The 22,395-nt window shown below is 43.1% G+C and overlaps 1 protein-coding gene across 3 annotated transcripts in view; it reads right to left on the bottom strand.

Annotated features, from left to right (window-relative positions):
* The window catches only part of EDC3 (enhancer of mRNA decapping 3), a 51,786-nt gene that overhangs the window by 7,431 nt on the left and 21,960 nt on the right, over positions 1 to 22,395 (bottom strand). For all 3 annotated transcript variants that reach the window (XM_060153910.1, XM_060153914.1, XM_060153902.1), the window contains 2 exons: positions 14,547 to 14,882; positions 1,308 to 1,461 (listed from right to left, as the gene is read on the bottom strand). In XM_060153910.1, the coding sequence (XP_060009893.1) occupies positions 1,308 to 1,461; positions 14,547 to 14,882 (490 nt within the window). The remainder of the gene's footprint in view (positions 1 to 1,307; positions 1,462 to 14,546; positions 14,883 to 22,395) is intronic.

The raw sequence follows: 22,395 nt of genomic DNA on the forward strand, positions 1-22,395 counted from the left end.
ACCGTGTATCAGATGATGACTTCCAGATCTTTATCTTCTGCTCAGACCTTTTTCTAAACTTCAGATCCCGACTGCCAATGGTTTACTGGATGTCTCACAGGCCTCCTAAACCCAACATATCCAAAACAAAATCCACCATCTCCCCCAAACCTGCTCCTCTTCCCATGTTCCTTATCACAGTGAATGCTATCACTATCCAACCAGATGTCCATGCTAGAACGCTTTAAGTTCAGTGATCACTGACACTTCACTTTCTGTCACCTTCCATATCCATTAAATACCCTGCCCTGCTGATTTTACCTTTAAAAATTCCCTCATCCACCCACTTCTCTGTTCCCTACTTCCCTGCTTGGGGCCACCATCACCTGGCCCCTGACTCAGTTTCCTAACTGGTCTCATGGCCCCAGTCTTGCCTCCTCCATTAATCTACTTGGCCAAAGTCGCCTTTTTAAAACACAAGACTAACCATGTTACAGCACTACTGAAATCCCTTTAGCAGCTCCCGACCTCTCAGCTGTACCAAAGCCCTACTTTCCAGCCACACGAAATGACTTATGGATCCACGGTCTCCTGATCCTTTCTGCCCTCGGCACACGCTTGTTACTTTTCCCCCTTGCTCTGTAGGACTCAGTTTGGATGTCACTGCTCTAGGAAGGGTGAGTGGCTTCTCCAGCCTGGAGTAGAAATGTGGCTTCCTGGAGAGGCTTCTGTTTCCTCTGCCACAGCACTGGACTTTCTGGAGACCTCACTAGGCTACTGGAGGACAGGAGCAGTATTTTCTTATTCTTTGTATCCCTAGCCCTAGCACAAGGTCTGGTACATGGTATCAGTAAACATCCACAAAACTAAGCACTGCCCCTGATATAGCAGCCTAAAAGGGCAAGTGGAAAGGTACCAAAGTCTAGCTCTTACACCCAGTTGTCAGAGTTGTTCTAGAAGCTCTCAGGTATGGAACTCAGGATTGATTTTTACCCCAGCCCTCTGAGTGAATGGCGAGTTCCAAAGGCTGGGTCTCTGAAGGTTCTTAGAAAGCAAGCCTCTGGTAGTCAGCAGGAGTCTGAGAGTCAGCTGTTACCACGAAGGAAGGATCAAAGGGTGGTTTGCTGGGAGAAGAATGAGGACTTCCAGGACAAGGGTGAGAGAGGCAAACAAAAACCTTGTAGCATCCAGGAAAGTGACTTCACAGAGGTACTCACGTTAGAGGAGCGGCCACGGTCTGATGAACTCTGTGTGTGGCGCACTGTGGTGGTGCTGAGGCAGAGCAGCACCACCCCACACTCAGCCCCCACCGGTCTGGAGGCATTTACCTGTTGGGTCCTCCGAGTAGGGTCAGTGCCATCTGACTGGCACACACGCCTGTCATCTCCAGTCTCCGCTCCAGAGTCAAGCCGTGCTTCTCAGCCACAGACAACAGCTTTTTATGCAGCTCATAGGAAATACTTGGGACAACCAGGCCAGAGTCTGCAGTTTGAAAGGAGGAGAGGAAAAAGGGCAAGTGATTACAGGAAACCAGCTCCACAAATGGGTGTAGTTGATCTGTGAAAGCCAAGACTTTAAGACTGACCCTCCCCAGCCCATCTGCCTAATCTGAATCTGGGACTTAGGCATGCTATGCAGCTCTCCACAGAGCTCAAACAGTGCGTGGGGAACTAAGTAACAACCCGTTCAGGTTACCACAGAGCAGGGATGAACTTAAACTCTCTTAGAAGTGTAGCTTTAGACCACAAAGGCCAAATCCATGAAGATGTATTTGGTACTATCAAGAAAAGGCTGCAATCTATCAACCACATTAGAAGAAAACATGCTTTTCTCAAAGTGGGGGAAATGCCATTCCTGGCAGTGAGGTTTTCCTCACAAGCAGACCCCTTATCCTTCCCCAGAGTGGAACAGACACTAGCTAACCCTCCTGACCCTCTTGGTCCCTGCTGTTCAATTTCAAGGCAGGATGACTTGTTCATCCCATCTGCTCCCCACATCTTCTTCCTCCTACTGTCCTCTACTTAGCCCTTCCTTTTGGCTGAAGAAATTCAACTAGGAACTTGCTTTCTTAAATAATTTTGTCATTTTCTCCCCATTTGGGGTGACTGTAACCCAATACTCTTACCACAGGGAAAGAGTACACGGAAAGTAACCTATGGCTTGCTTTAAGCTACTCAGAAGAATCTTTTACTCACCATAAACAAACAGAACTCTATAAAGGTTAGGGAGAATCACAGTCATTCAAAGTACACCATGGAAAGTACTGATACCTGGTTTTACAAGGTCAAAGTCTGCAGCAGCTGGGTACACTTGAAGGAGTCCATAGTATTATACGTATCAGTGGCAAGGTGCCGTTTCAGGGCCCAGAAAACCAGGACAGGAAAGAAACAGCAAAGTCAAAAATTGTGATCTTTTGCCTTGACAACTAATGCCATCTTACAAAGGCTAGAGTCACTGGGCTGGCCTCAAGGGAGCAAACCCTCTGCCAAACAGCCCCATGTGGCCTCACTGGCAGACCAAGAAACACAGATTCCAATCAGCAAGTCATCGTGGGATTGCATGTAATTAGTTTTGTCTGGCTGGATCACATGCCTTTTTAGATCCTGTGTCCTCATCTATACTGGACTGTAAACTCCTCAAAGTAGGGAAATAAGCCTCTTACCTCCTCAGCCCCCACCTCAGTTATACTGTCGCAGCTGTAGTTATTTACCAATAGAGGCAAGTTCTCATCAGGTACTCAAACGTATAAATGATGCAAACCTACTGCTATTTTTACTGTGGCTTACTTAACTCTAAGGCAGAAGTTTTCAGAAAGTGTGTCATCATCCTGTTGGTTCCAGAGCCCTGTACAGAAAAACTTTTCTTCCTCACTGATCCTTTCGGGAGAAATTTCTTGAGGTTCTTTCTATCAGATATCCAATCCTTCCTACATGGATTCTTAAAACCACACAGAATTAGGCTGTGGCTGTACATTTTAACAACAGAAATCCAAGCATAAAGACTGAACTTAAAGCACCCACATCTGTATCCTCTCAAGGGAAGGCAAAATAATAATAACTTAATGTAATAATAAAATAAAAACCATCTCCATGTCAAAATTCACACTGTCATGTCGGTTAATTGACCCCTTCCACCTGTATGAGTCCTACTCCTGCCTGGGGCAGACAACGAACAGTGAGCTTTGCCTCTCCCCTCCCCCTTCGTGAAATGTCAGTCACTGATATCCCGGATGCCGATGCTGGAGGCTGTAGCCTGACCCTGACCTTGCAAGTCAACCGCTGATTAAAAGCCATTTCTTATGGCCTGCTCCAGACATGCACATGTTATCAGAACTAATCAGGAACCACTGATAGCAGTGTGAAAAAGCTGAATGAATTCTCAGGAGTCCTAAGCCACTAACAACCCTAAACCTGTCAGACAAGTCATGCACCTGCCTACTTCAAACACCCTCTTCACCTGCAGAGTCACGCAAGGGAGAGCTTTCCCTCAAGTCCGTGCATTTCTTCACCTACGTACTCCCCTCCTGGTGAATTTGAAACAGGTCAGGGCAGTGAGTCTTGGGCCTGCCACCCCACTAATCAAACTTTCTTTCTGGGACTAGGTCTTGTGCTGTGTGTATAGGACCCCCTCTCCGGTTCTGAGGGCTCTCTGGGGGCAGGCTGAGTGTTTTCTGCTACCTTTCTCCTCAGTCTTGGGGTACACAACTCATGGCACAGGCGGAGAGTTTACTCCACTCTGGCTGGCTGAATGCTGCAGCTGGAAACTGTGTGTCTGTTACATCTCACTGACTTGTGCTGCAGGGAAGGGGTCCTGTTGATGAACTGGCATGTTTGGTAGCCTAGGGAAAGATATGGCCAGGAATCCTTTCTGCTTAGTCTGCCGGTCGCAGGGTCTAGGACTTCACTGTATTCTACTCTGTATCTCTGACAGGAACATGCTAGCACCACAAAATGTTCCTTTTCAACATTTACACACAGAGTCCAACCAGTCAGACTGGCTTATCAGAAACAGGCAGAGGGAATAAAATAAACTCCAAAGGAAGGGAACCAAGAACATAGCGTGTAAACTGCAGACAATAACATCACCAAAGCCTGAACGTGGGCCAAGCCCAATCATGTTTCCGTTGGAAGGTGGATCTTTATTGTTTGGGAACCAAGGCAGTAACATTAGTTGGTAGGGCTTCTCTTAATATTAATATGTACTTTAGAGCTATCGGTGAAACAAGAGATAGATATAATTATAGCCAGTTCGTGACAAGCAGAGCACTTCTTAGGATCTGATTAATCTTAGGATATCAAGGAAAACGGCTTAAGCACACCCAGTACAGGCCAAGAGAGAAGATGCCTCCTCCCCACACAGCTCATTCCACAGCTTGAAGCAGGGCCACGGAGCCTCGTGTGCTGCCCCTTCTTCATGTCTTTCTCACTTCCGCACTGCTCCTTACAGTACATACTATTTGGGGCCTTTCCCTCCCTTACGGACACATATGCATGTCCTCACACCCTCCATCGCACTTCCCCACCCTCAAGACACCTTCTAGCACCACGTCTAAGCCTCCCCCTGCAGCCTCTGCATGTACATTCCCTCCCTGTCCTTCATACCTCCCAGCCTTTCTGTTGTGTAACAAGGCTCCCACAACAAAGTGTCATCTCAAATCCAAACTCAATCCTCACACTGGCATGGACTTTTAGTTGGAAAGGCTGTGTGTATTCTATGTCTTATCAATGAGAAGCACAGCCCATTACTGCGCATGGGGATTTCTCCAGGACTATGAATTCTGATTCCATTCTGTGGTGGTCACACAACTGGGTGGCGATATCAGACGAGTTCTTTTTTGGAGTATAAAACAACTGGTAAACTCATACCTTTAGACCCAACGTACAGACAGCCCCTGTAGATTTATATTAAGGTTGCCACAAAACGCAATTTGGTGTCAAGAGTACCTCTGAAAGAAGAATTTATTACGAGAAACCTAAATACCCCTAGTACTCTTTACTGGGGTCCACAAGGCATCCCGTGATCTGGCCCCTGTGTACTTCAGCCCCTTTACCTCGGGCCTCAACCTGCACCACGCTCTGGGCATCGGGGCTGCCTTCTGGTTCCTCAGTACTCCAGGTTCCTCCCAGCCTCACGTGCTTTCCCTCTTCCGGCACTCTCTTCTCTCTTCCAATGCTCCCTGACACCACACATGGCAGGTTCCTCATTCTTCAGGTCTCAGTTTAAATATCCCTCAGTCTCAGCATGCTGCTTACCTGCTTCACTGTACTTAATACAATTTGTAAATAACTCTTTTTTCCTTTTGGACTATCTACTTTGCTAAACTGTAAGCTCCCTGAGGGCAGTAACTGTCTGTCTTGTTCACTGCTGTATCTCCTTCCTCTCCACTGTGCCTTCAGCGCACAATGCCTAGTGGAGGGGCTACATAAATATGTGTTGAATTAAAGAATGAATGTGAAGGAAACCTGTATAACAGCCTCAGGGCATTCCTCTCTGCAGCTGGGTAAGAGTCCAGCTGTAACCAAAGGCAAGTGTGGGTAAGATGTTTCTGACTCTTTCCCCACTTCTTCCTTCCCCCATTAACAACTAGAACAACCTCCTATCCACACTGGACCTCATTCCCTCAGGTTAAAGCTCTACTGGAACAAGCTTTGGACTCAAGAGGTAAAGGACTTCCTGACAAGATTACTCACTAATTACAAAGGGGAAAAGTGTCTTTACAAGGAAGAAATCTGTTGGACAACACCTTACCAAGTGATCAAACTAGCCTCAGTGATGGGACAAAGTGACGCTGTGTACTGTATGATGTAATGCTCCAAGAGAGACAGAGTCCCACCAAAATCCTGGAAAAAAGGTTTAACGCGAATCACATCAAAAGGAAACAATCAATAAATCAAAACCAATGGTTATTCTGCAAATCAACTGGCCTAGACTCTTCACAAATGTCAATATCACAAAAGACACCAGAAGTTGTGGGAACTGTCCTGGTTAAAGGAAATGAAAGAGATCTGACAACTATATGTAATATGCAATGGCTGATTAAAAATACAACTATAGGGACTTCCCTAGTGGCGCAGTGGTTAAGAATCCACCTGCCAATGCAGGGGACATGGGTTCGAGCCCTGGTCCGGGAAGATCCCACATGCTGCAGAGCAGCTAAGCCCGTGTGCCACAACTACCGAGCCTGCGCTCCAGGGCCCGCGAGCCACAACTACTGAAGCCCGTGCACCTAGAGCCCGTGCTCTGCAACAAGAGAAGCCACTGCAATGAGAAGCCTGCACACCGCAACAAAGAGTAGCCCCCGCTCACTGCAACTAGAGAAAGCCTGCGCACAGCAGTGAAGACCCAACGCAGCCAAAAAATAAATGAGTTAAAAACAACAACAACAACAACAACTATAAAGGACATGATTGGGACAACTGGGAAGCTCTGCATATGGAATTAGATAATACTTTTGTATGAATTTTAAATTTCCTGAGAGCAATCTTGTAGTGTGCCTGTAGAGAGCAACATCCTACTGAACATATACGGAAGTATTTAGGGGTGAAATGTAATGAGTGCAACTAAATCTCAAATTGTTCAGGGGTGTGTGTGTGCATTTATATAAAGTAAATGTGGCAAAATGTTAACTGGTGAGTCTAAATGAAGGACATATGGTTGTTCATTATACTATTCTAGCACCATTTCTGAAAGTTTGAATTTTTTTTTCAATATAAAAAGTTGAAGAGAAAGAAGAGTAAAGTGCCTCCAAATGTGATCAACAAATGTTTGCAGAGTAATAATACATCAAGCCAGTGGGGGGGAATGGCAGGAAACAGAATAAATAAAAACAATATGAAAACAAACCACATTCCCAGTCTTACAACCTAGCTGGAAACAAAAAATATATATGTGCAAATATCAGAGGAAAAAAACTGTTATCCTGAGCACAAGTGTAAAATAGGAATTTCAAACCAGGAGCTGCAGGTAGTGTCAAATCCTCAATCTGAACCATGCCTCGCAAGACAGACAGAATTACAGTCACAATGATAGAAAAGGGAGGTGGCAGAGGAACAAAGTTACAGAGGCTGGAAGGGTGTGACATGAGCAGATGAAAACTACCCTGCTTGGAGCCCAGAGACTGACGTGAAGGATAGTTTAGAGTAGTGGGCAGGGCCAGACTTCAGAAGGCATTAAAAGCCAAGTTGTTTTATACAGGATGAAGTTGACAGGGCTAGAAAATGAGGGCAGAAGGCCATGTAGAATTGATTTCAAGGGACAAAGAGAACCTGTGGTGTAGCATAAAAAAGTAAAAGGTCGGGCTTCCCTGGTGGTGCAGTTGTTAAGAATCCTCCTGCCAATGCAGGGGACATGGGTTTGAGTCCTGGTCCGGGAGGATCCCGTGTGCCACGGAGCAACTAGGCCCGTGCGCCACAACTACTGAGCCTGCGCTCTAGAGCCCACAAGCCACAACTACTGAAGCCTGTGTGCCTAGAGCCTGTGCTCTGCAACAGGGGAGGCCACTGCGGTGGGAGGCCCATGCACCGCGACGAGGAGTGGCCCCCGCTCGCCTCAGCTAGAGGGAGACTGCACACAGCAACAAAGACCCAACGCAGCCAAAAATAAAATTAATTAATTAAAAAAAAAAAGTAAAAGGTCATGACAATTTCAAGGACCACTGAGGAATAAGAGAATCCAGAGTCAGAATGAATACTGAGGATAAAGGAAAACTCCTTGTCAGAAGGAATCACTGTGTTATTAAATCAGAAAAAAAATGGCCTCCAGGGTTCTTTCTAGTCATGATTTTTTTTTTTTTTTTTGGCTGCGCTGGGTCTCCATTGCTGCACGTGGACTTTCTCTAGTTGTGGCAAGCGGGGGCTACTCTTTGTTGCAGTGTGCAGGCTTCTCATTGCAGTGGCTTCTCCTGTTGTGGAGCACAGGCTCTAGGTATGCGGGCTTCAGTAGTTGTGGCACATGGGCTCAGTAGTTGTGGCTCACGGGCTCTAGAGCACAGGCTCAGTAGTTGGGGCGCACGGGCTTAGTTGCTCCGCAGCATGTGGGATCTTCCCGGACCAGAGCTCAAACCCGTGCCCCCCACATTGGCAGGCGGATTCTTAACCACTGAGCCACCAGGGAAGCCCTCTAGTCATGAATTTTTATGAGAAGTAAGAGGCAAAGATGGCCACAAAGTTTCATGCTGGACACTTTAAAAATGGTGATTCCACTGAAAGAAATGGGAATGCTAAGGAGTCAAAGATATGGGAGGGGGTGAATGACTGACTTAGCTTTGATATGTTGAATTTAAGGAGGATGACGGATACATTGAAATCAAACCCCTTCCTTGCTCTGGCCAGACGCCTGTGGCTGTGAAACGGCAAAGGGCACATAATAGCAAAAAAGTCACATTTGCAGAGACCAACTCAAGTTTCTAAAATGACCAATTGGTACCTTCAACAAAACTCAGGTGTCAGGCCATAATGTGCTGGCTCCAGATCCCCCAGCCCTTAGTTTGAGTTTAAATTCTTAAATTAAAAAACTCTGGCAGCAAGTTGCCACGAGACTGTAGGAAGCACAAGTGTTCATTACTGGGGGAAGAGTCTAAGCCAAGACACCTGTCTCAACAGTACTGCTCTAAAACCTCCTGAGTGCCAAGGACTACAACCAAGCCCTTCAGGCTGATGACAAGCATCCACCTGATTATCCAAGCCCAGAAACTCTGAAGGATTCCACATTAAAAGAACTTACTACTCCCTCCACTCCTGGCACTGGAGGATCTGCTAGAACCTGAGGTTCCCAAAAATCAACCAAGTCACTGTCAAGGAAGTCTGCCTGCAGAGACACAATTTCAGAAACCAGGCTCATCAGCTCTGCTCAATGAAAAGCTGTGGCAGCACTTGGTGCAGGAGCACAGGTATTGTTAATGTAGGTTTTCTGGTCCAGAACACCTTCTAGAATTTACCTCCTCATGTCTCCCCTGTGGCTCTCTTAGGATAAGAAATGTAAAAGAGGTGCCTCCCTGGGAACGGCATCCCTGTAGCACAGGGTCTAATCTGTAAACACAGGAAGGGGAATGAGGGTTGAAGGGAGATCAAGGAAGAACCCATGTGGGTTGGGTCAATGGTTTGAAAAAGCAATGGGATCATGCCCATTTCCACTGCAGCAGACACTCGAGTCTCCGCGTGAGAAGGATCCTCCTCGTGAGCACGATAGCCACTGAAGGCAGTCTTCACTATCCTCAGGGTAAAATTCTTCAATGGCCACTTCTAAGCTCAAAGATTTCTTTCTTTCTGAATCCCTTTTGAACACATAAACAAACCCAAAACAGATTTCCTGATTACCTGTTCTTCAGGAGGTAAAAAACACTGCTCATCTTGAAAGCATTAGGACACATCTTGAGGGACTCTGGGGACAAGAAGCAGAGGAAGGCAGACAGGGCTCAGAGGCAGAAATGGAATGCCAGCTGTGGAAAACAACTGACAGCCTGGAATGGTGAAAGCAGAGCTTGTCTTGAGAGCAAGATACATCGCTACTGAAGCTCAAAGAGAAGAATAAAGAGGCAAGCCAGAAGCAGCAGAAACAAACCAACTGTGGCTTCACCGGCTACTCCCCTTCAGAACAGAACTAGAACTGCTTTTACTGAGAAAAATGAGTATGGGTAAGTGGTGCTGAACTAAGGGAGCTCAAACCAGAGTGCCTCACTCAAACTCTGACTTGATCCTTTTGCAAGACAGTAAGCAGTGACTCTACTTCAGGTCATCTTCATATACTTGCTACTCCCCAAACTTCAGCAGACACATAGGGTGGAGGCTGAGGAACATCCTTCAGGCAAAGCCGATGGGACAACTGTGGAGGTTCAGTGCCTGTACCAATAGCACCCTGTTGCCTCCCATCCAGCTTCTATATACTTGAAGACAAAAGAAGGCCACACAGTGGAAAACAAATGGCAGAAATTAAATCAGAATTCTACCTAAAATGAAGGGGTCTTGAATAAATGAACCTGAGAAGAATTTATTAGAACCCAGGGAATGAAGAATTCTAAACACTTTAAAGTCATTCCTGGTGAAAGATTTAATGAAACACTTAACTCCAACAAAATGAGGATAATAACAAAAAGGGGATAACAATGCAACCTCATAGAGATGCCATGAAAATTAACTGTGATAAGCATGTGAAGTGCTTAGAATGGTGCCCAGGACATAGTAAATACCCAATGAACATGCACTATTATGACGGTGATCATAATGTTGTTTCTCCTGAACCAGGCACTTACCCTTCCTTTTCTGCCACCTCTAAATCTTGTACACACTTCCATTATTTGTCTGGTTACCCTATGTAAGGCCCCCGAGGTGATGGACAATGACTTACCCAGAGCATCTAGAACGGTGCCTGGCACACAGTAAAAATTTTATAAATGTTGATGCTTTGAAGTAACTTTACTGAGACAGCCTTTGCACTTCACATTAAAGTCAAATATTGACTGAATAATAATTATAAGCCAGGCATTGCACTCGCTACTTTCCACATGATCTCATTTAATTGCCAAATATTATCCCACTTTACAGACAAGGAAACAGGCTCAGTAGTCCCCACGTGGCTACATAACTCAATTCTCTGACCCTACAGAAGCCTCCTGATTGAAGCCTTTAATATTGAATAGTTAGTAAGTCCCTCAGTGTGGCAACTCTACTAATTGCTTTCTCTGGGCTCAGCCACAAAGCAATGCAAGAAGAAAATCACAAAAACTTGGCCCATTAAAACCTCATGCAATCTAACTACAACTGGACTCGCTGCCATTCTTCACACCCCACAGATTCAATGCCTTTGAATTCTGTTGTTCACTCAACCCTCTTCAACCTGCCTTCAATCATCAAATCCTATCAAATTCCCCTTTGTCACTTCTCTCACATCTCTGTCTTCCTTTCCATTCAGAGGTCCAAACCCCTGGCATATTAGTTATGTCACCAGTCTAACTTATCTTCCTGCTCTGGTCTCTCTCCTCAAATTCTACCCTGAATTCTATCATAAGACCAGTATTCCTAAAGACTAACAAATCTTCCTAAAGGAGATTTTGGATCATGTCTTTTCCAGAATCCTTCAGTTGCTCCTGATGGCCATAAAACAAGGGACAGCTTTAGCACACAGGCTCTCTGTGCTCTGGTCTAAAGCTATTTTTAATTCCTGCTCTTCCCCCACACAAAAATCTCTGCCCTGGCCAAACCAGCCACTAGCCAATCTCCCACACAGCCCTTTATCACACTACACAGCATCTGCCCAGCCTACCCATAAGTATCTTCCTCTTCCTCTCTGGTGAAATCCTGCCCATGCTTCAAGGCTTCTGTCCTGCTCCCTTTGTGAAGCCTTCCCTGATCAGCCCAGCCTTCAGGACCTCTCATGCCCCTCAACACCCAATGCATTTAACATCCACACTCTCACTGGACTCCAGGCATATATGGTATCTTTCCATTTCCTAGTACATCTTAATTACCTGGATGCAAGGACTGTCTTAGAGTGACTTACATGTAGTAAGCACAGTGTTCCGACTGGCCCACACTGTCTTAAAAATTACTTTTAGAATATTATGTATGTTGAGCAAAGATTCTTCTCTGAAGCCTTACCACTCTCCTAACCGGTGTTCTTTGGGGACCTCTCACCTCTGAACACAGAGTGCTCACATGCATCTAGCATTTTATAGGCAAACTTAACCAACATGTATGCAACCACAGGATACAATTATTTAGCAGCATAGGTCCAAGCTGGAGGAATGTCTGACCATCTGTTGGAGATAGTAGCACTGCTAAAGGACCCAAAGGGGCCTTCCAGAGAGAAAAGATTTGGGTTAAACAAAGAGCTAAATTTAGCTGCTTCCTGAATGTGTTTTCCCAATCAATAGACCTTTTATAACACTGCCCCCCCCATGCACACAGTTGGCAAAGAGTATTGCCAAGAGGAATATGAGCAATTAGAGAGTAACAGCTTAGAAACTGTTGACACCACTCAGCATGCAGTCAATGTGTAGGATACCAGCAGCAAGCTGCCAGAATCCCGAAACCCAAGCCATTGCCAAGTGGGTAGTAAACATGTTGTTCTTTTGCTACTCTGGGAATTAGCAGAAAATAAGTATTTGGGGTTCTAGGACATGAATGTCACAAGGCTAGATTGGGGAGCCAGCCAAACCACTCTCTACAACTGCAGAAATAAGCTGGTCTATTCTTGACGGAATACTAAAGAGAAAAGACTATGTAGTCTAACTGCCATTAAACTGCCCTTCCCTTCTTATATCCTTCTTTCTCTTTAACATATCTGTATTCAGAAAAGGAAAGGAAATGTGATCGATAAGGTTTATAGAGACTTTACCTCTCTGGACCTCAATGTCCTCAATCTGTTAAATGAGAAAATTATATTAGGTGATCAAGTAACCTAACACTAACATTTTTTTTGTCCTAGCTTGTTTCCCCACATATTCCAGATAGCTTGCCTCATTCCGATACTAACGTTTGGATAGTAAATCCAACTGGAAAAGTGTCCCCAGCCAGGCACTACGTGAATAACATTGAGTAAAAACCTGCTTTGAGACTTGTGCCTTGGAGCTGGAGCAGAGACAAAATCACCTGCAGAAGTTGCTCAGCAAGATAACTGCTTGCTTGCTCTATTTCCAGCATAGATCCTGCTTGGCAAAAGGACTTCATTTCCACTGCTTATCACTGCTGAGAACAAAGAGAAAAACCAGATGGCATGAGGCTATAGGGCCTCTTGTACCCTCACTGTCATGCTTCAGTGAAATGCAACTGGTTGCTACACACCACAAGCCGCCATACCCGAGTTCTTGGCCAATGCCTAGCACATGTGGTTTGTAGTATGTCTGTTAATGGCAATTCTGGAAAAATATGAGAGGAGGGAACTTTCACTTCTGTCATTAAACAAAATGCGAACATTAAGCTGGGGAGACAGAGTATGTAGGAAGAAAAACTTCCCACCTCTCCTGTTGTCTACTTTGGCAAATGTTTTCTTAGGCTCTTTTAGATCTGAGACTCTTTCCTGATTCTTATTGCTATTCTCTCCCTGTTAGCCACTTCACTCCAAGGCAGGCTATAATCTCCCCAAGCTCAGGAATTTCAGGAAAATCACAAAGGGCACGACCCAACCACCTCAGCTTCCAGAGAGTGACCTGTAAAGGCAGCTTATTTTGCCACTGAGGGCAGTAAAAAGGAGAGCAGTCAAAAGTGGATGGACGGTGTATGTATAGCTGATTCACTTTGTTAAACTAACACACCACTGTAAAGCTATTATACTCCAATAAAGATGTTAAAAAACAAAAAGTGGATGGACAGCAGGATCTGAGTATATGACCAGACCTGATGGACGATAGCTGCCTTTGAAAAGCTTAAAACCTGGCAATTTAAATTAAGCCTGATTCTGAGCTAGGTTGTTTGCCTTAACATAGGTGATAAAAATCAAAGGAGTTCAGCAACTCACACTGTCAGTGTCACTTAAGGAAACTACCTTAGTAAAGAGGTGTGCCTGCCAGAGTCTGATAGTGAAAGACAGAAATTACTAGTCTTTCTTAACCTGACAATCTGTTTCTTTTTTTTCACATGGAAGCTTTTACACTCAGCAAAACCAAATACAACAGAGCCCTACTGATGTTTACAAAAATGCCATGCCATATCTCTGATTTTCCCCCATATGTAACTAAGCTGTCTCCATAAATCTCCCTGTAACTGCTACTAGCATTCAAGGTTTATATTCCCTATATTCAAGACTCCAAGACTTCAGATGATTATTATACTCACTAAAATGATTGATTCCTCCTTTAGCTCCTAAGATCATTTAACAACTATAGTTTCAATCTGTAATCTAAGAAGCCCAGTTAATAATAAGTTTGGGGGGAAGGGACAGAGACAAGGATGAAGTAGACCACCTGTCCTACAGCTGCCTCAAATGCCATGTTTGAAGAAAAGATCCAAATGCTAAAAGAAAAAACAAAACCACAAAATTAAAAATCACTGAGTTAACAGATTAGGCTATCATACACAGTGACCTACCTAATTACCAAGGCACTACACTGTCACATAAGCATTATGACTAGCCAACCCTCAATGACCAGGGCTAGCAGGAGATGAGGACAGTGTAGTAAACAAATGTAATTTATTGAAACCCTAATTTTAGCCAATGGTTTCAACTACTCAGCTCTATTTCTTACCCCAGCAAACAACCAGTGAAAGAGAGTTGAACTTCTGGTAAAATCTACAGGCAGGAACAGTGAAGCCAAAGTGAAAATAGAGCTGACTATGTCAATCTAGATAGTCAGCCTCTATGCCTTTAGTTGTTAACCATAACATACTTAACAGCAGACCAGATCCTGCCAGATATAGGATATAAATGGACATGAGAAATCAGCCCCCACCCTAACCTAGTGGTAGGTAGGATGGCCACAGTCTCTAAAAGACAATATAATGGGCCAACCACCATGCCCCTTGAGTTAATTCCTACTACAAGACTCTGACTCAGAATCTGGGTCATTCTGTTTCAAGTAAAAAAAAAAAAAAAAAAAAAAAAGGAAGAGCAGCCAGTGGGACGTGGGGTTAACTTACCTGTGCAGAACTCCTTGCCCATGTTGTGGGGCACTGTGATCCGACGATAGACGATGGGCTCTGACTCCAGGATGTTCTCATCATGGCGGTACCGAGTAGGCCTCTCACTTGGGATGCCCCGGGAACGGGTACCACTTCTCCTCTCGTAAGTATCAATCTCCTCAAACACAGCTGCTTTGTCAAAAAGGGCCAGGTTCCCTTCAAAATCAAAATCTGTATCTGGGATCTCCTCAATATCATCCCCAAAGCACTCGTCATCTTTATTCTTCATCTGGCCGTTCTTTAAGCCACTTTTCTTTGGAGTTGCCTGATTTGGGTGCCTGCTACTAGACGACCCTGGAGAAAAAAACAGGGACTAAAGTCAGTGTGCCCACAGAAAGTGCTCAGTATAAGTGGAAAATACATTAGTCCTTTGTGGACAGTGGTACAGGAATCAATGTGAAAATGGTATAAGGCAAAGCTATTCCTAAACCCATTAAGTAGAAAAAATTACCACAAATCTCATGGAATAATAGATTTCGTATATTACCCAACTAACAGTGAATATGAAATAAGCAGTACTCCTGGAAATCTTAAGCTCTGCTCTTCATAAGGGAATTAGTAATGACCGAGGCTTTTTTGACAACTGAATATATCAAAAAAGTGGAAGGGCAAGAATATAGCAGTCTCCTCCCACAGGTCTGGGTGGTTTGATTCTGAATGTCCAGCAGTTAATTAACAGAGAAATACCCCCAGAGTAAAAGAAGGCCAAATCCTCATAACCTGAAGCTCATAGGAAGATCTTACTCAAGTGGCTCTGAATTCCATGCCTACCAAGCAAGCAATCTTCTGATTTTTTAACTCAGTCTCAGGCTAGACCCCAGTAGGAGGGAATCCCTGGGTTTAGACAGATTCCAGACCTTGAGCCAGATATACATCTACCACTATAAGTTGATATATTTTGATTTACAGGCCTGTTTTTAGATCTTTTGGTTAAGGTGATCTCTTTTCTCAAAATTTTACCACTTTTGGGTAAGCAATTTCTGAACCATCAAATGATGACAAGGACCATATTGACCTGATCCTGTAGAGGGCACACCAAGATGCATATTAACACCACAGCAGTCAGTCACTCGCTGTCTCTGAAACTCTATTTGGCCACCACATATCAGTCAACTACTCCTCTAGCAGCCAAGGCAGAAGACCCCACAGAATTCTCCAAACCATCCCTTCCCAGAGAATCCTGAACTGAGTTAATAGTTTGATCCCCATCTGATCATCCTGAAAGGATGGACCAGGTGACTGGTATGGTAAATGGAACTGCCAACATAGTCTGGATAAACATAATGTACTTCCTTTTGTGAGAACAAGCTCCTCAATTATTGAAAATACTCAAGAAGAGGTTAGAATGATCATGAGCAAACCCCCTCACACATATCATCCCAACTATACTGCTCTAACTTTACTCACAGCAACTCCCTTCTATCCAATGGACCGTGAGTCACGAGACCTAGGATCTATTTGCATGCTGTATAATCTTATACCTATCACCCAAATTCTCGATTTCCTTGTATGTAAAACGATCACTGTGGTACCCCCAGCAGGGTTTCTAGTACATAGCAGTCAGTCAATAAATATTTGTTTAATGTTATCAATCAACATCAGCAAGATCAATTACAACAATTATTCCGAAAGATGTATACTGTGCAAAATATAACTCATGTCTAAGTGTTCCTAATGCCAAATATTGGTACGGAAAAGGGCTATACTGGCAGTTAGGATGAGATTTAGGCCTCTGAAAAAAACCTAAGGCTGACCAAAATTATGAAGGGGAGGAAGAGCTGGCTGAGTCACCATAAACAGCTGAGATTACGAACCACTGAGAAGCTTGTCAAAGTCTGGGTTAAGTTCTAGTTCCGATAATTTGATAAAAACATTTAGTGAGAGCATGCTGTGTGCCATAGCCAGGTACCAGGAATACAGTACATAACCAAGACATGCTACCCAAAAAGGAAGGAGGAGAGATATATAAGCAAATAACTAAAATACAATATAATGAGAATTATAATAGAAGTTTATATAAAGTGCTACAGAAATATGGATGAGAAACAGAGCTGGATTAGGAATGCGAGAGCAAGAATGAAAATACAAGGTCAGGATAACACCTTTAGCAATGTATGTAGGCGAGGGAAGAACTAGAGAAAAAAGTCCAGTTTGCAGGATTATCAATGTACTGCCTCAATATTAAATCAGTAGGGACTTCCCTGGTGGTGCAGTGGTTAAGGATCCACCTGCCAAAGCAGGGGACACGGGTTCAAGCCCTGGTCTGGGAAGATCCCACATACCGCGAAGCAACTAAGCCCGTACGCCACAACTACTGAGCCTGTGCTCTAGAGCCCATGTACCACAACTAATGAAGCCCATGCACCTAGAGCCCATGCTCCACAACAAGAGAAGCCACCGCAATGAGAAGACTGTGCATCGCAATGAAGGGTAGCCCCCGCTTGCCCCAACTAGAGAAAGCCAACACACAGCAATGAAGACCCAACGCAGCCAAATAAATAAATTTATTTTAAAAAATAAAAAATATTAAATCAAGATTATTAGGAAATAGGTCTCTGGCCCAGGGGTCTCTCTCCAGCGGTTGTGTGCATACCCAGGAGTGCAAAGGATGATCCACTGGGATGCAGGGAGAAGATACTGAATATTTTATTTACTTTCTTTTAACTAAAAACAGGAAGAAATTAAGCCTTATGAACTTAATGTACAGATGGAAATTGGCACCCTTATGAGGTTTCATGCCACCCAATCACTGCCAGTATTTGAACTATCTGAGGAGTGAATGAGGTTCCATAACAAGAAGTGTGCCCATGCAAGTGGATTTACATCAGAATTTTTAAATTGTGGTAAAATATACATAACATAAATTTACCATTTAAACCATTTTTAAGTGTACCGTTCGATGACATTAAGTACATTCACATTAAGCAACTATATACATTTTTAACTACTAAAGCATACAAAAATGAGTAAGTGGCTTTAAAGGATTCCTATAAAAAAAAAGCAGCTATGTATTAAAGATAATACTAATAATGCAATTATAAGTGAACAAGAGAATGGCAGACATAACACTTCCTCTATTTCTCTTATAGGCTTCTTTAACCAGACTGTTTTAAAAATGTAATCTAATCAGATCTAAGAAGACAGCCTTCCAAATTAAAAAGTAATCAAGGTTATTCCAAACATGAATCCATATGGACTACCACTGATTAACTTCACCCTAAGTGTATACTCTACATCATAGCCCTGGGGCCAAATCCAGCCCAAACACTGCCTGCTTCTGTAAATAAAGTTTTACTGGAACACAGTTACATTCATTTGTTTACATATTGTCTAAGGCTCCTTATGTGCTACAAAGACAAAGTTAAATGTTTGAAACAGAGACCTTATGGCCTGCAAGGCCTAAACTATTTAATATCCGATCCTTTACAGAAAAAGTTTGCTCAGTCTGCTCTACATCATGCCTCTCACAGGTATTCTCTCCAACTATGACTGCCATTAAAATAAAAAAAAAAAATTTTTTAATTAACTGAATGTAACCAGAATTCTTTGAATCTCTGTTCTATTCAAGGTGTTAAGTGTGTCACTTGTCATTCAGACCTATCAGCCAATACTATGCCTGGTCCACCATAAGTAAACAAGAATCTCTGCTGAATTATGAAATCAAAACAGCCATACCAAAAAACAAAACAAAACAAAAAACCCCCAAACAACAAAAGCCTCTAAAGAGGTTATAAAAAAAAAGACAACTTGAGACTGTGAGAAAGAAAGGGAACCATCAAGAACTATGCCAAGTGTGTTGCGTGACTGAAAAGGACAGGAAGATGAAGTCAACAATGATACAAGAGGCAGTATGAGGCAAGGGCTTCACAGGAAAGCAGTTCAGTCATGTCCATTATGAACTGACAATGAACTATCCTGGACCTATCAAAATGACAGATGAAGACAAGCAGTTTATCAATGGTAGAGAAGACAGTAAAAGAAGCAAAACGGGAAATCATTTTTGGCTTGGCCACAGACTCTACAAACATAACTTACAAACCCACAGTTCTGACTTTAGAAAGTATCAAGCATTTTCTCATGCTCCCTCTGACTAAAGATCTTCCATTCATTCATTTGACAAAGATACACTAAGGATCAGCTATGTTCCAAATACTGTCAGGAAAGCAGATAGTGAAAAAAATTTCCAAGAGGAAATACTGACACCATAGGTCAGCAAGAAAAAGGTAAGAGAATATAAAGTAAATGAAAGGCGGGCTAAAATTCTCAGTTGTCTCTTATTCTTCCCTTCCCTCATACTTTAAAACAAATATTGGGAAGTCCTGGGTGAATAAGCTGTCTCAATACTTGGCTTATTCAGCCCAAAGGGCCTGGCTCTGTATTAAACTGGCCTTTGGCCACTAGGAGAGAAAAGCACTTCCTCTGGAAAAGATAAACAATGCTTCCCAGATTTCTTTACCTTTCAATTACAAGGGCCAAGTGTGTGTTAAGACTAGAGGCTGGCTGCCTTCCTGTGCCATTTTGCTGCCAGCCTTTGGCACAGAGGCCCTTTGGCCAGGACAACTTATAACAAACCCATTGTTGTGTAACACTCAGTGCCACTTATTTATTGGTTTTTGTCACACACATATTGTAAAGGGGAACTTTGTCCTGCACTTACAGCACGCTAAAGGGCACATGAAGGTCAAATTACAAATGTTTTAGTGTCGGACTCAATGGGCTTTGTGAGCAGGTTCCTGAGAGTATCTGGTACCTTCTTTTCAACTCCCAAATTCCAGGCCCTGGTAAACAGTCAGCTTCTTGGGCTCCAGCAGCAGCACCAGGTTTTTCAAGTCTGGTGGATAAATGAAGCACATCCAAGGAGGTTAAGAAGTCACATTAGAACCGCAGAAGGATCATGAAAACTTAGCAAAAAATAACTTTAAGGCCTCAGATGGTGGGATCACTGTTACACTAAACAGACCATATAACAGGCCTCAGGAGGTTTCTCTCTGCTCCCTGGGACTGATGCTCCATTCATCCACTTGACAAATATTCTACGTGGTCAGTTCAACGACCAAAGTCACAGGAACTACTCTTTATAACCACCCTCCCACCCCCCCTTCTTTTACAATCTAAAAGAAGAGATTAAAATCTGCTTGTGCTAAAGCTCTCATCAGTGTTGGATTAGGTAACTAGAACCAACAAATCCGTCAACAACTTATTACTAACTCTGAAAGAACAATTAAAAGCCAGAATCAACGAGAGATTATATTCCCTATAGCTTTATCAATCTACTAGTCTCAACATCAATGTACATATACCAGAGAAAATTTGATTTACAGATCTCTAATAAGAAAAATACTTAATCTCCATTTCTCACTTATCCATGAAACAAACATTAATAATCTACATTACAACTGTGGTGGGAAGAAACCAATCTACTTCCTTGGAATCCTTAAAATGCTACATAAATGCTAAGTCAGTCAATCTCCAGCAGACCTTTCTACTTATCTTACAGGGTTCACGGATCAAATAAATAAATGTAACTCTGTTTTCTACCACAAACCAATTCTGAGCCACATCACATCATCCAATTCCCAGGCCACAGACATCTTCCACACAAATCTGGATTCAAAAGAAATTCTCGAAAAGAGAGTCTAACAGTTTACTGCCCATGACCTTATTTACATGCACTTAATAATATAGGAAAGGGGAATGGATCAAACAGCGAAAGCAGAAGAAGCATCAACCAGAGTACACTTTTTTTTTAAATTTTTTTAAAAAACTTTTTAGTTTAATTTTATTTTTTTGGCCGCGTTGGGTCCTCGTTGCTGCGCGCGGCCTTTCTCTAGTTGCAGTGAGCGGGGGCTACTCTTTGTTACGGTGCACGGGCTTCTCATTGCAGTGGCTTCTCTTGCTGTGGAGCACGGGCTCTAGGCACACAGGCTTCAGTAGTTGTGGCGCATGGGCTTAGTTACTCCACAGTATGTGGGATCTTCCCGGACCAGGGCTTTAACCCGTGTCCCCTGCATTGGCAGGTGGATTCTTAACCACTGCACCACCAGGGAAGCCCAACCAGAGTATACTTTTGAGAGTGACCCCACTTTTTACTATATCAGACTTGTTAAAGATCAAATAAATTACTTGTTTTGAAGTTAACTGTACTCTTTCAAGAGAGTTGCTATAATCATTAGTAACGGGGGAAGAAAAGAAAAAGAAACAAACTGACAGTCTCACCACAACACCCAGCAATCACACCCCCTAGGTATTTACCCAACTCACCTAAAAACTTATGTCCACATAAAACCTGCACACAAATATTTACAGCAGCTTTATTCATAATCACCAAAAGCTGGAAGCCACCAAGATGTCCTGATATATCCATACAATGGAAAATTATTCAGCAATAAAAGGAAATGGGCTACCAAGCCACAAAAAGACATGGATGAATCTTAAATACATATCAAGTGAAAGAAGCTAGTCTGAAAAGGCTACATACTATGTGATTTTAATTATGTGATATTCTGGAAAAGGCAAAACTACAGAGGTGGAGGGTAAAAAGATCAGTAGTTGCTGGGGGAGGGGGGCGGTGGGCAGTCCCTGAGGGAAAAGGGGAAGGACTGAATAGGCGAAACACAGGGGATTCTGCAGAGTACCGTAATGAGAGATGCAAGATACTATGTACTTGTTAAAACCCACAGAACTTTAGAGCACAAAGAGTGAGCCTTAATGCATGCAAATTTTTAAAAAAATCACTGAGGAGGTTGGAGGGTCCAAGGATGAAATGCTGAATGTAAGGAAACAATCTGTTACAAATACATGAAAGAAGTCAATGAAGGGGGTGGGAGTATGGATGAGGGTTAGTAATTCTGATACTGTATATTGGAATTGAATAATTTAAGTCAATGGATGGCAGATGGTATGGGTTTCTCACAGTTGGAGGGAGAGGTTACAGATAAGGAAGAGGCTAGAATGATCCATGTGGTAATGGATTAGGCTTGTACACATCAGTATGAACTTATATTTAGCTTAATATTATAGTAATGAAGGTTACATAAAGAAGTATTTACAGATATGTGTACATACACTGGTTGAGTATACACATATATATTTTCCTCCTCTGTCAGCTGAAGGGCGACACCCAGTAGCAATGAGCACATCTAGTGGCTAGACTGTGGTTTGTAATACCATTCTCCAGTAAAAGGAAACAGGGCTCCTTGGAGACATGGCTGATTCTAGGGCTGGGGCAGGAAATATAAAAGATAAACCTGGAGCACCTTGTAGTGCCAGAAAGTAAGGAAGTAATGGGGGAAAAAAAACCCCACCCACAATGATGGGAGCATGTCAAAGGTACACAGTAGCCAACTGGAAGAGCTCTCAGCGTCCAAAGCTGAAACAATCTGAGTACCAAAATAAAGTGGTATTGAATTATAAGCCAAAGTATAAAATAAATACTTATAAGTCCATACTGATAAAAATAAATGATAAAAACAAATGAGAGAGAAGAAACAAATCTCTGGTGCAGAAGAATTCCAAGTAACTTATGTAGATACTCTGCATAAGTCTCCACTCCTTAGGTGTGGGCTGTACATACTGACTTCAGAGGAGAACTCTGACACACACTACCTCAGCCAGGCAATCAAGGTCAACATCAAAAGTCATAAACCATGGTGGCAGTACGTACTCTTGATACGATGTGATGAAAATGACACCTTTTCTCTGTGGTCTTCCTCCCAAAAGCATACAACCCCAGTCTAATCATGAGAAAAACATCAAATACCAATTGAGGAATATTCTACAAAACAGCTGACCAGTGCTCATCAAAACT

This window comes from Lagenorhynchus albirostris, chromosome 1 (assembly GCF_949774975.1).
Source record: "Lagenorhynchus albirostris chromosome 1, mLagAlb1.1, whole genome shotgun sequence".
NCBI classification, from domain to species: domain Eukaryota; kingdom Metazoa; phylum Chordata; class Mammalia; order Artiodactyla; family Delphinidae; genus Lagenorhynchus; species Lagenorhynchus albirostris.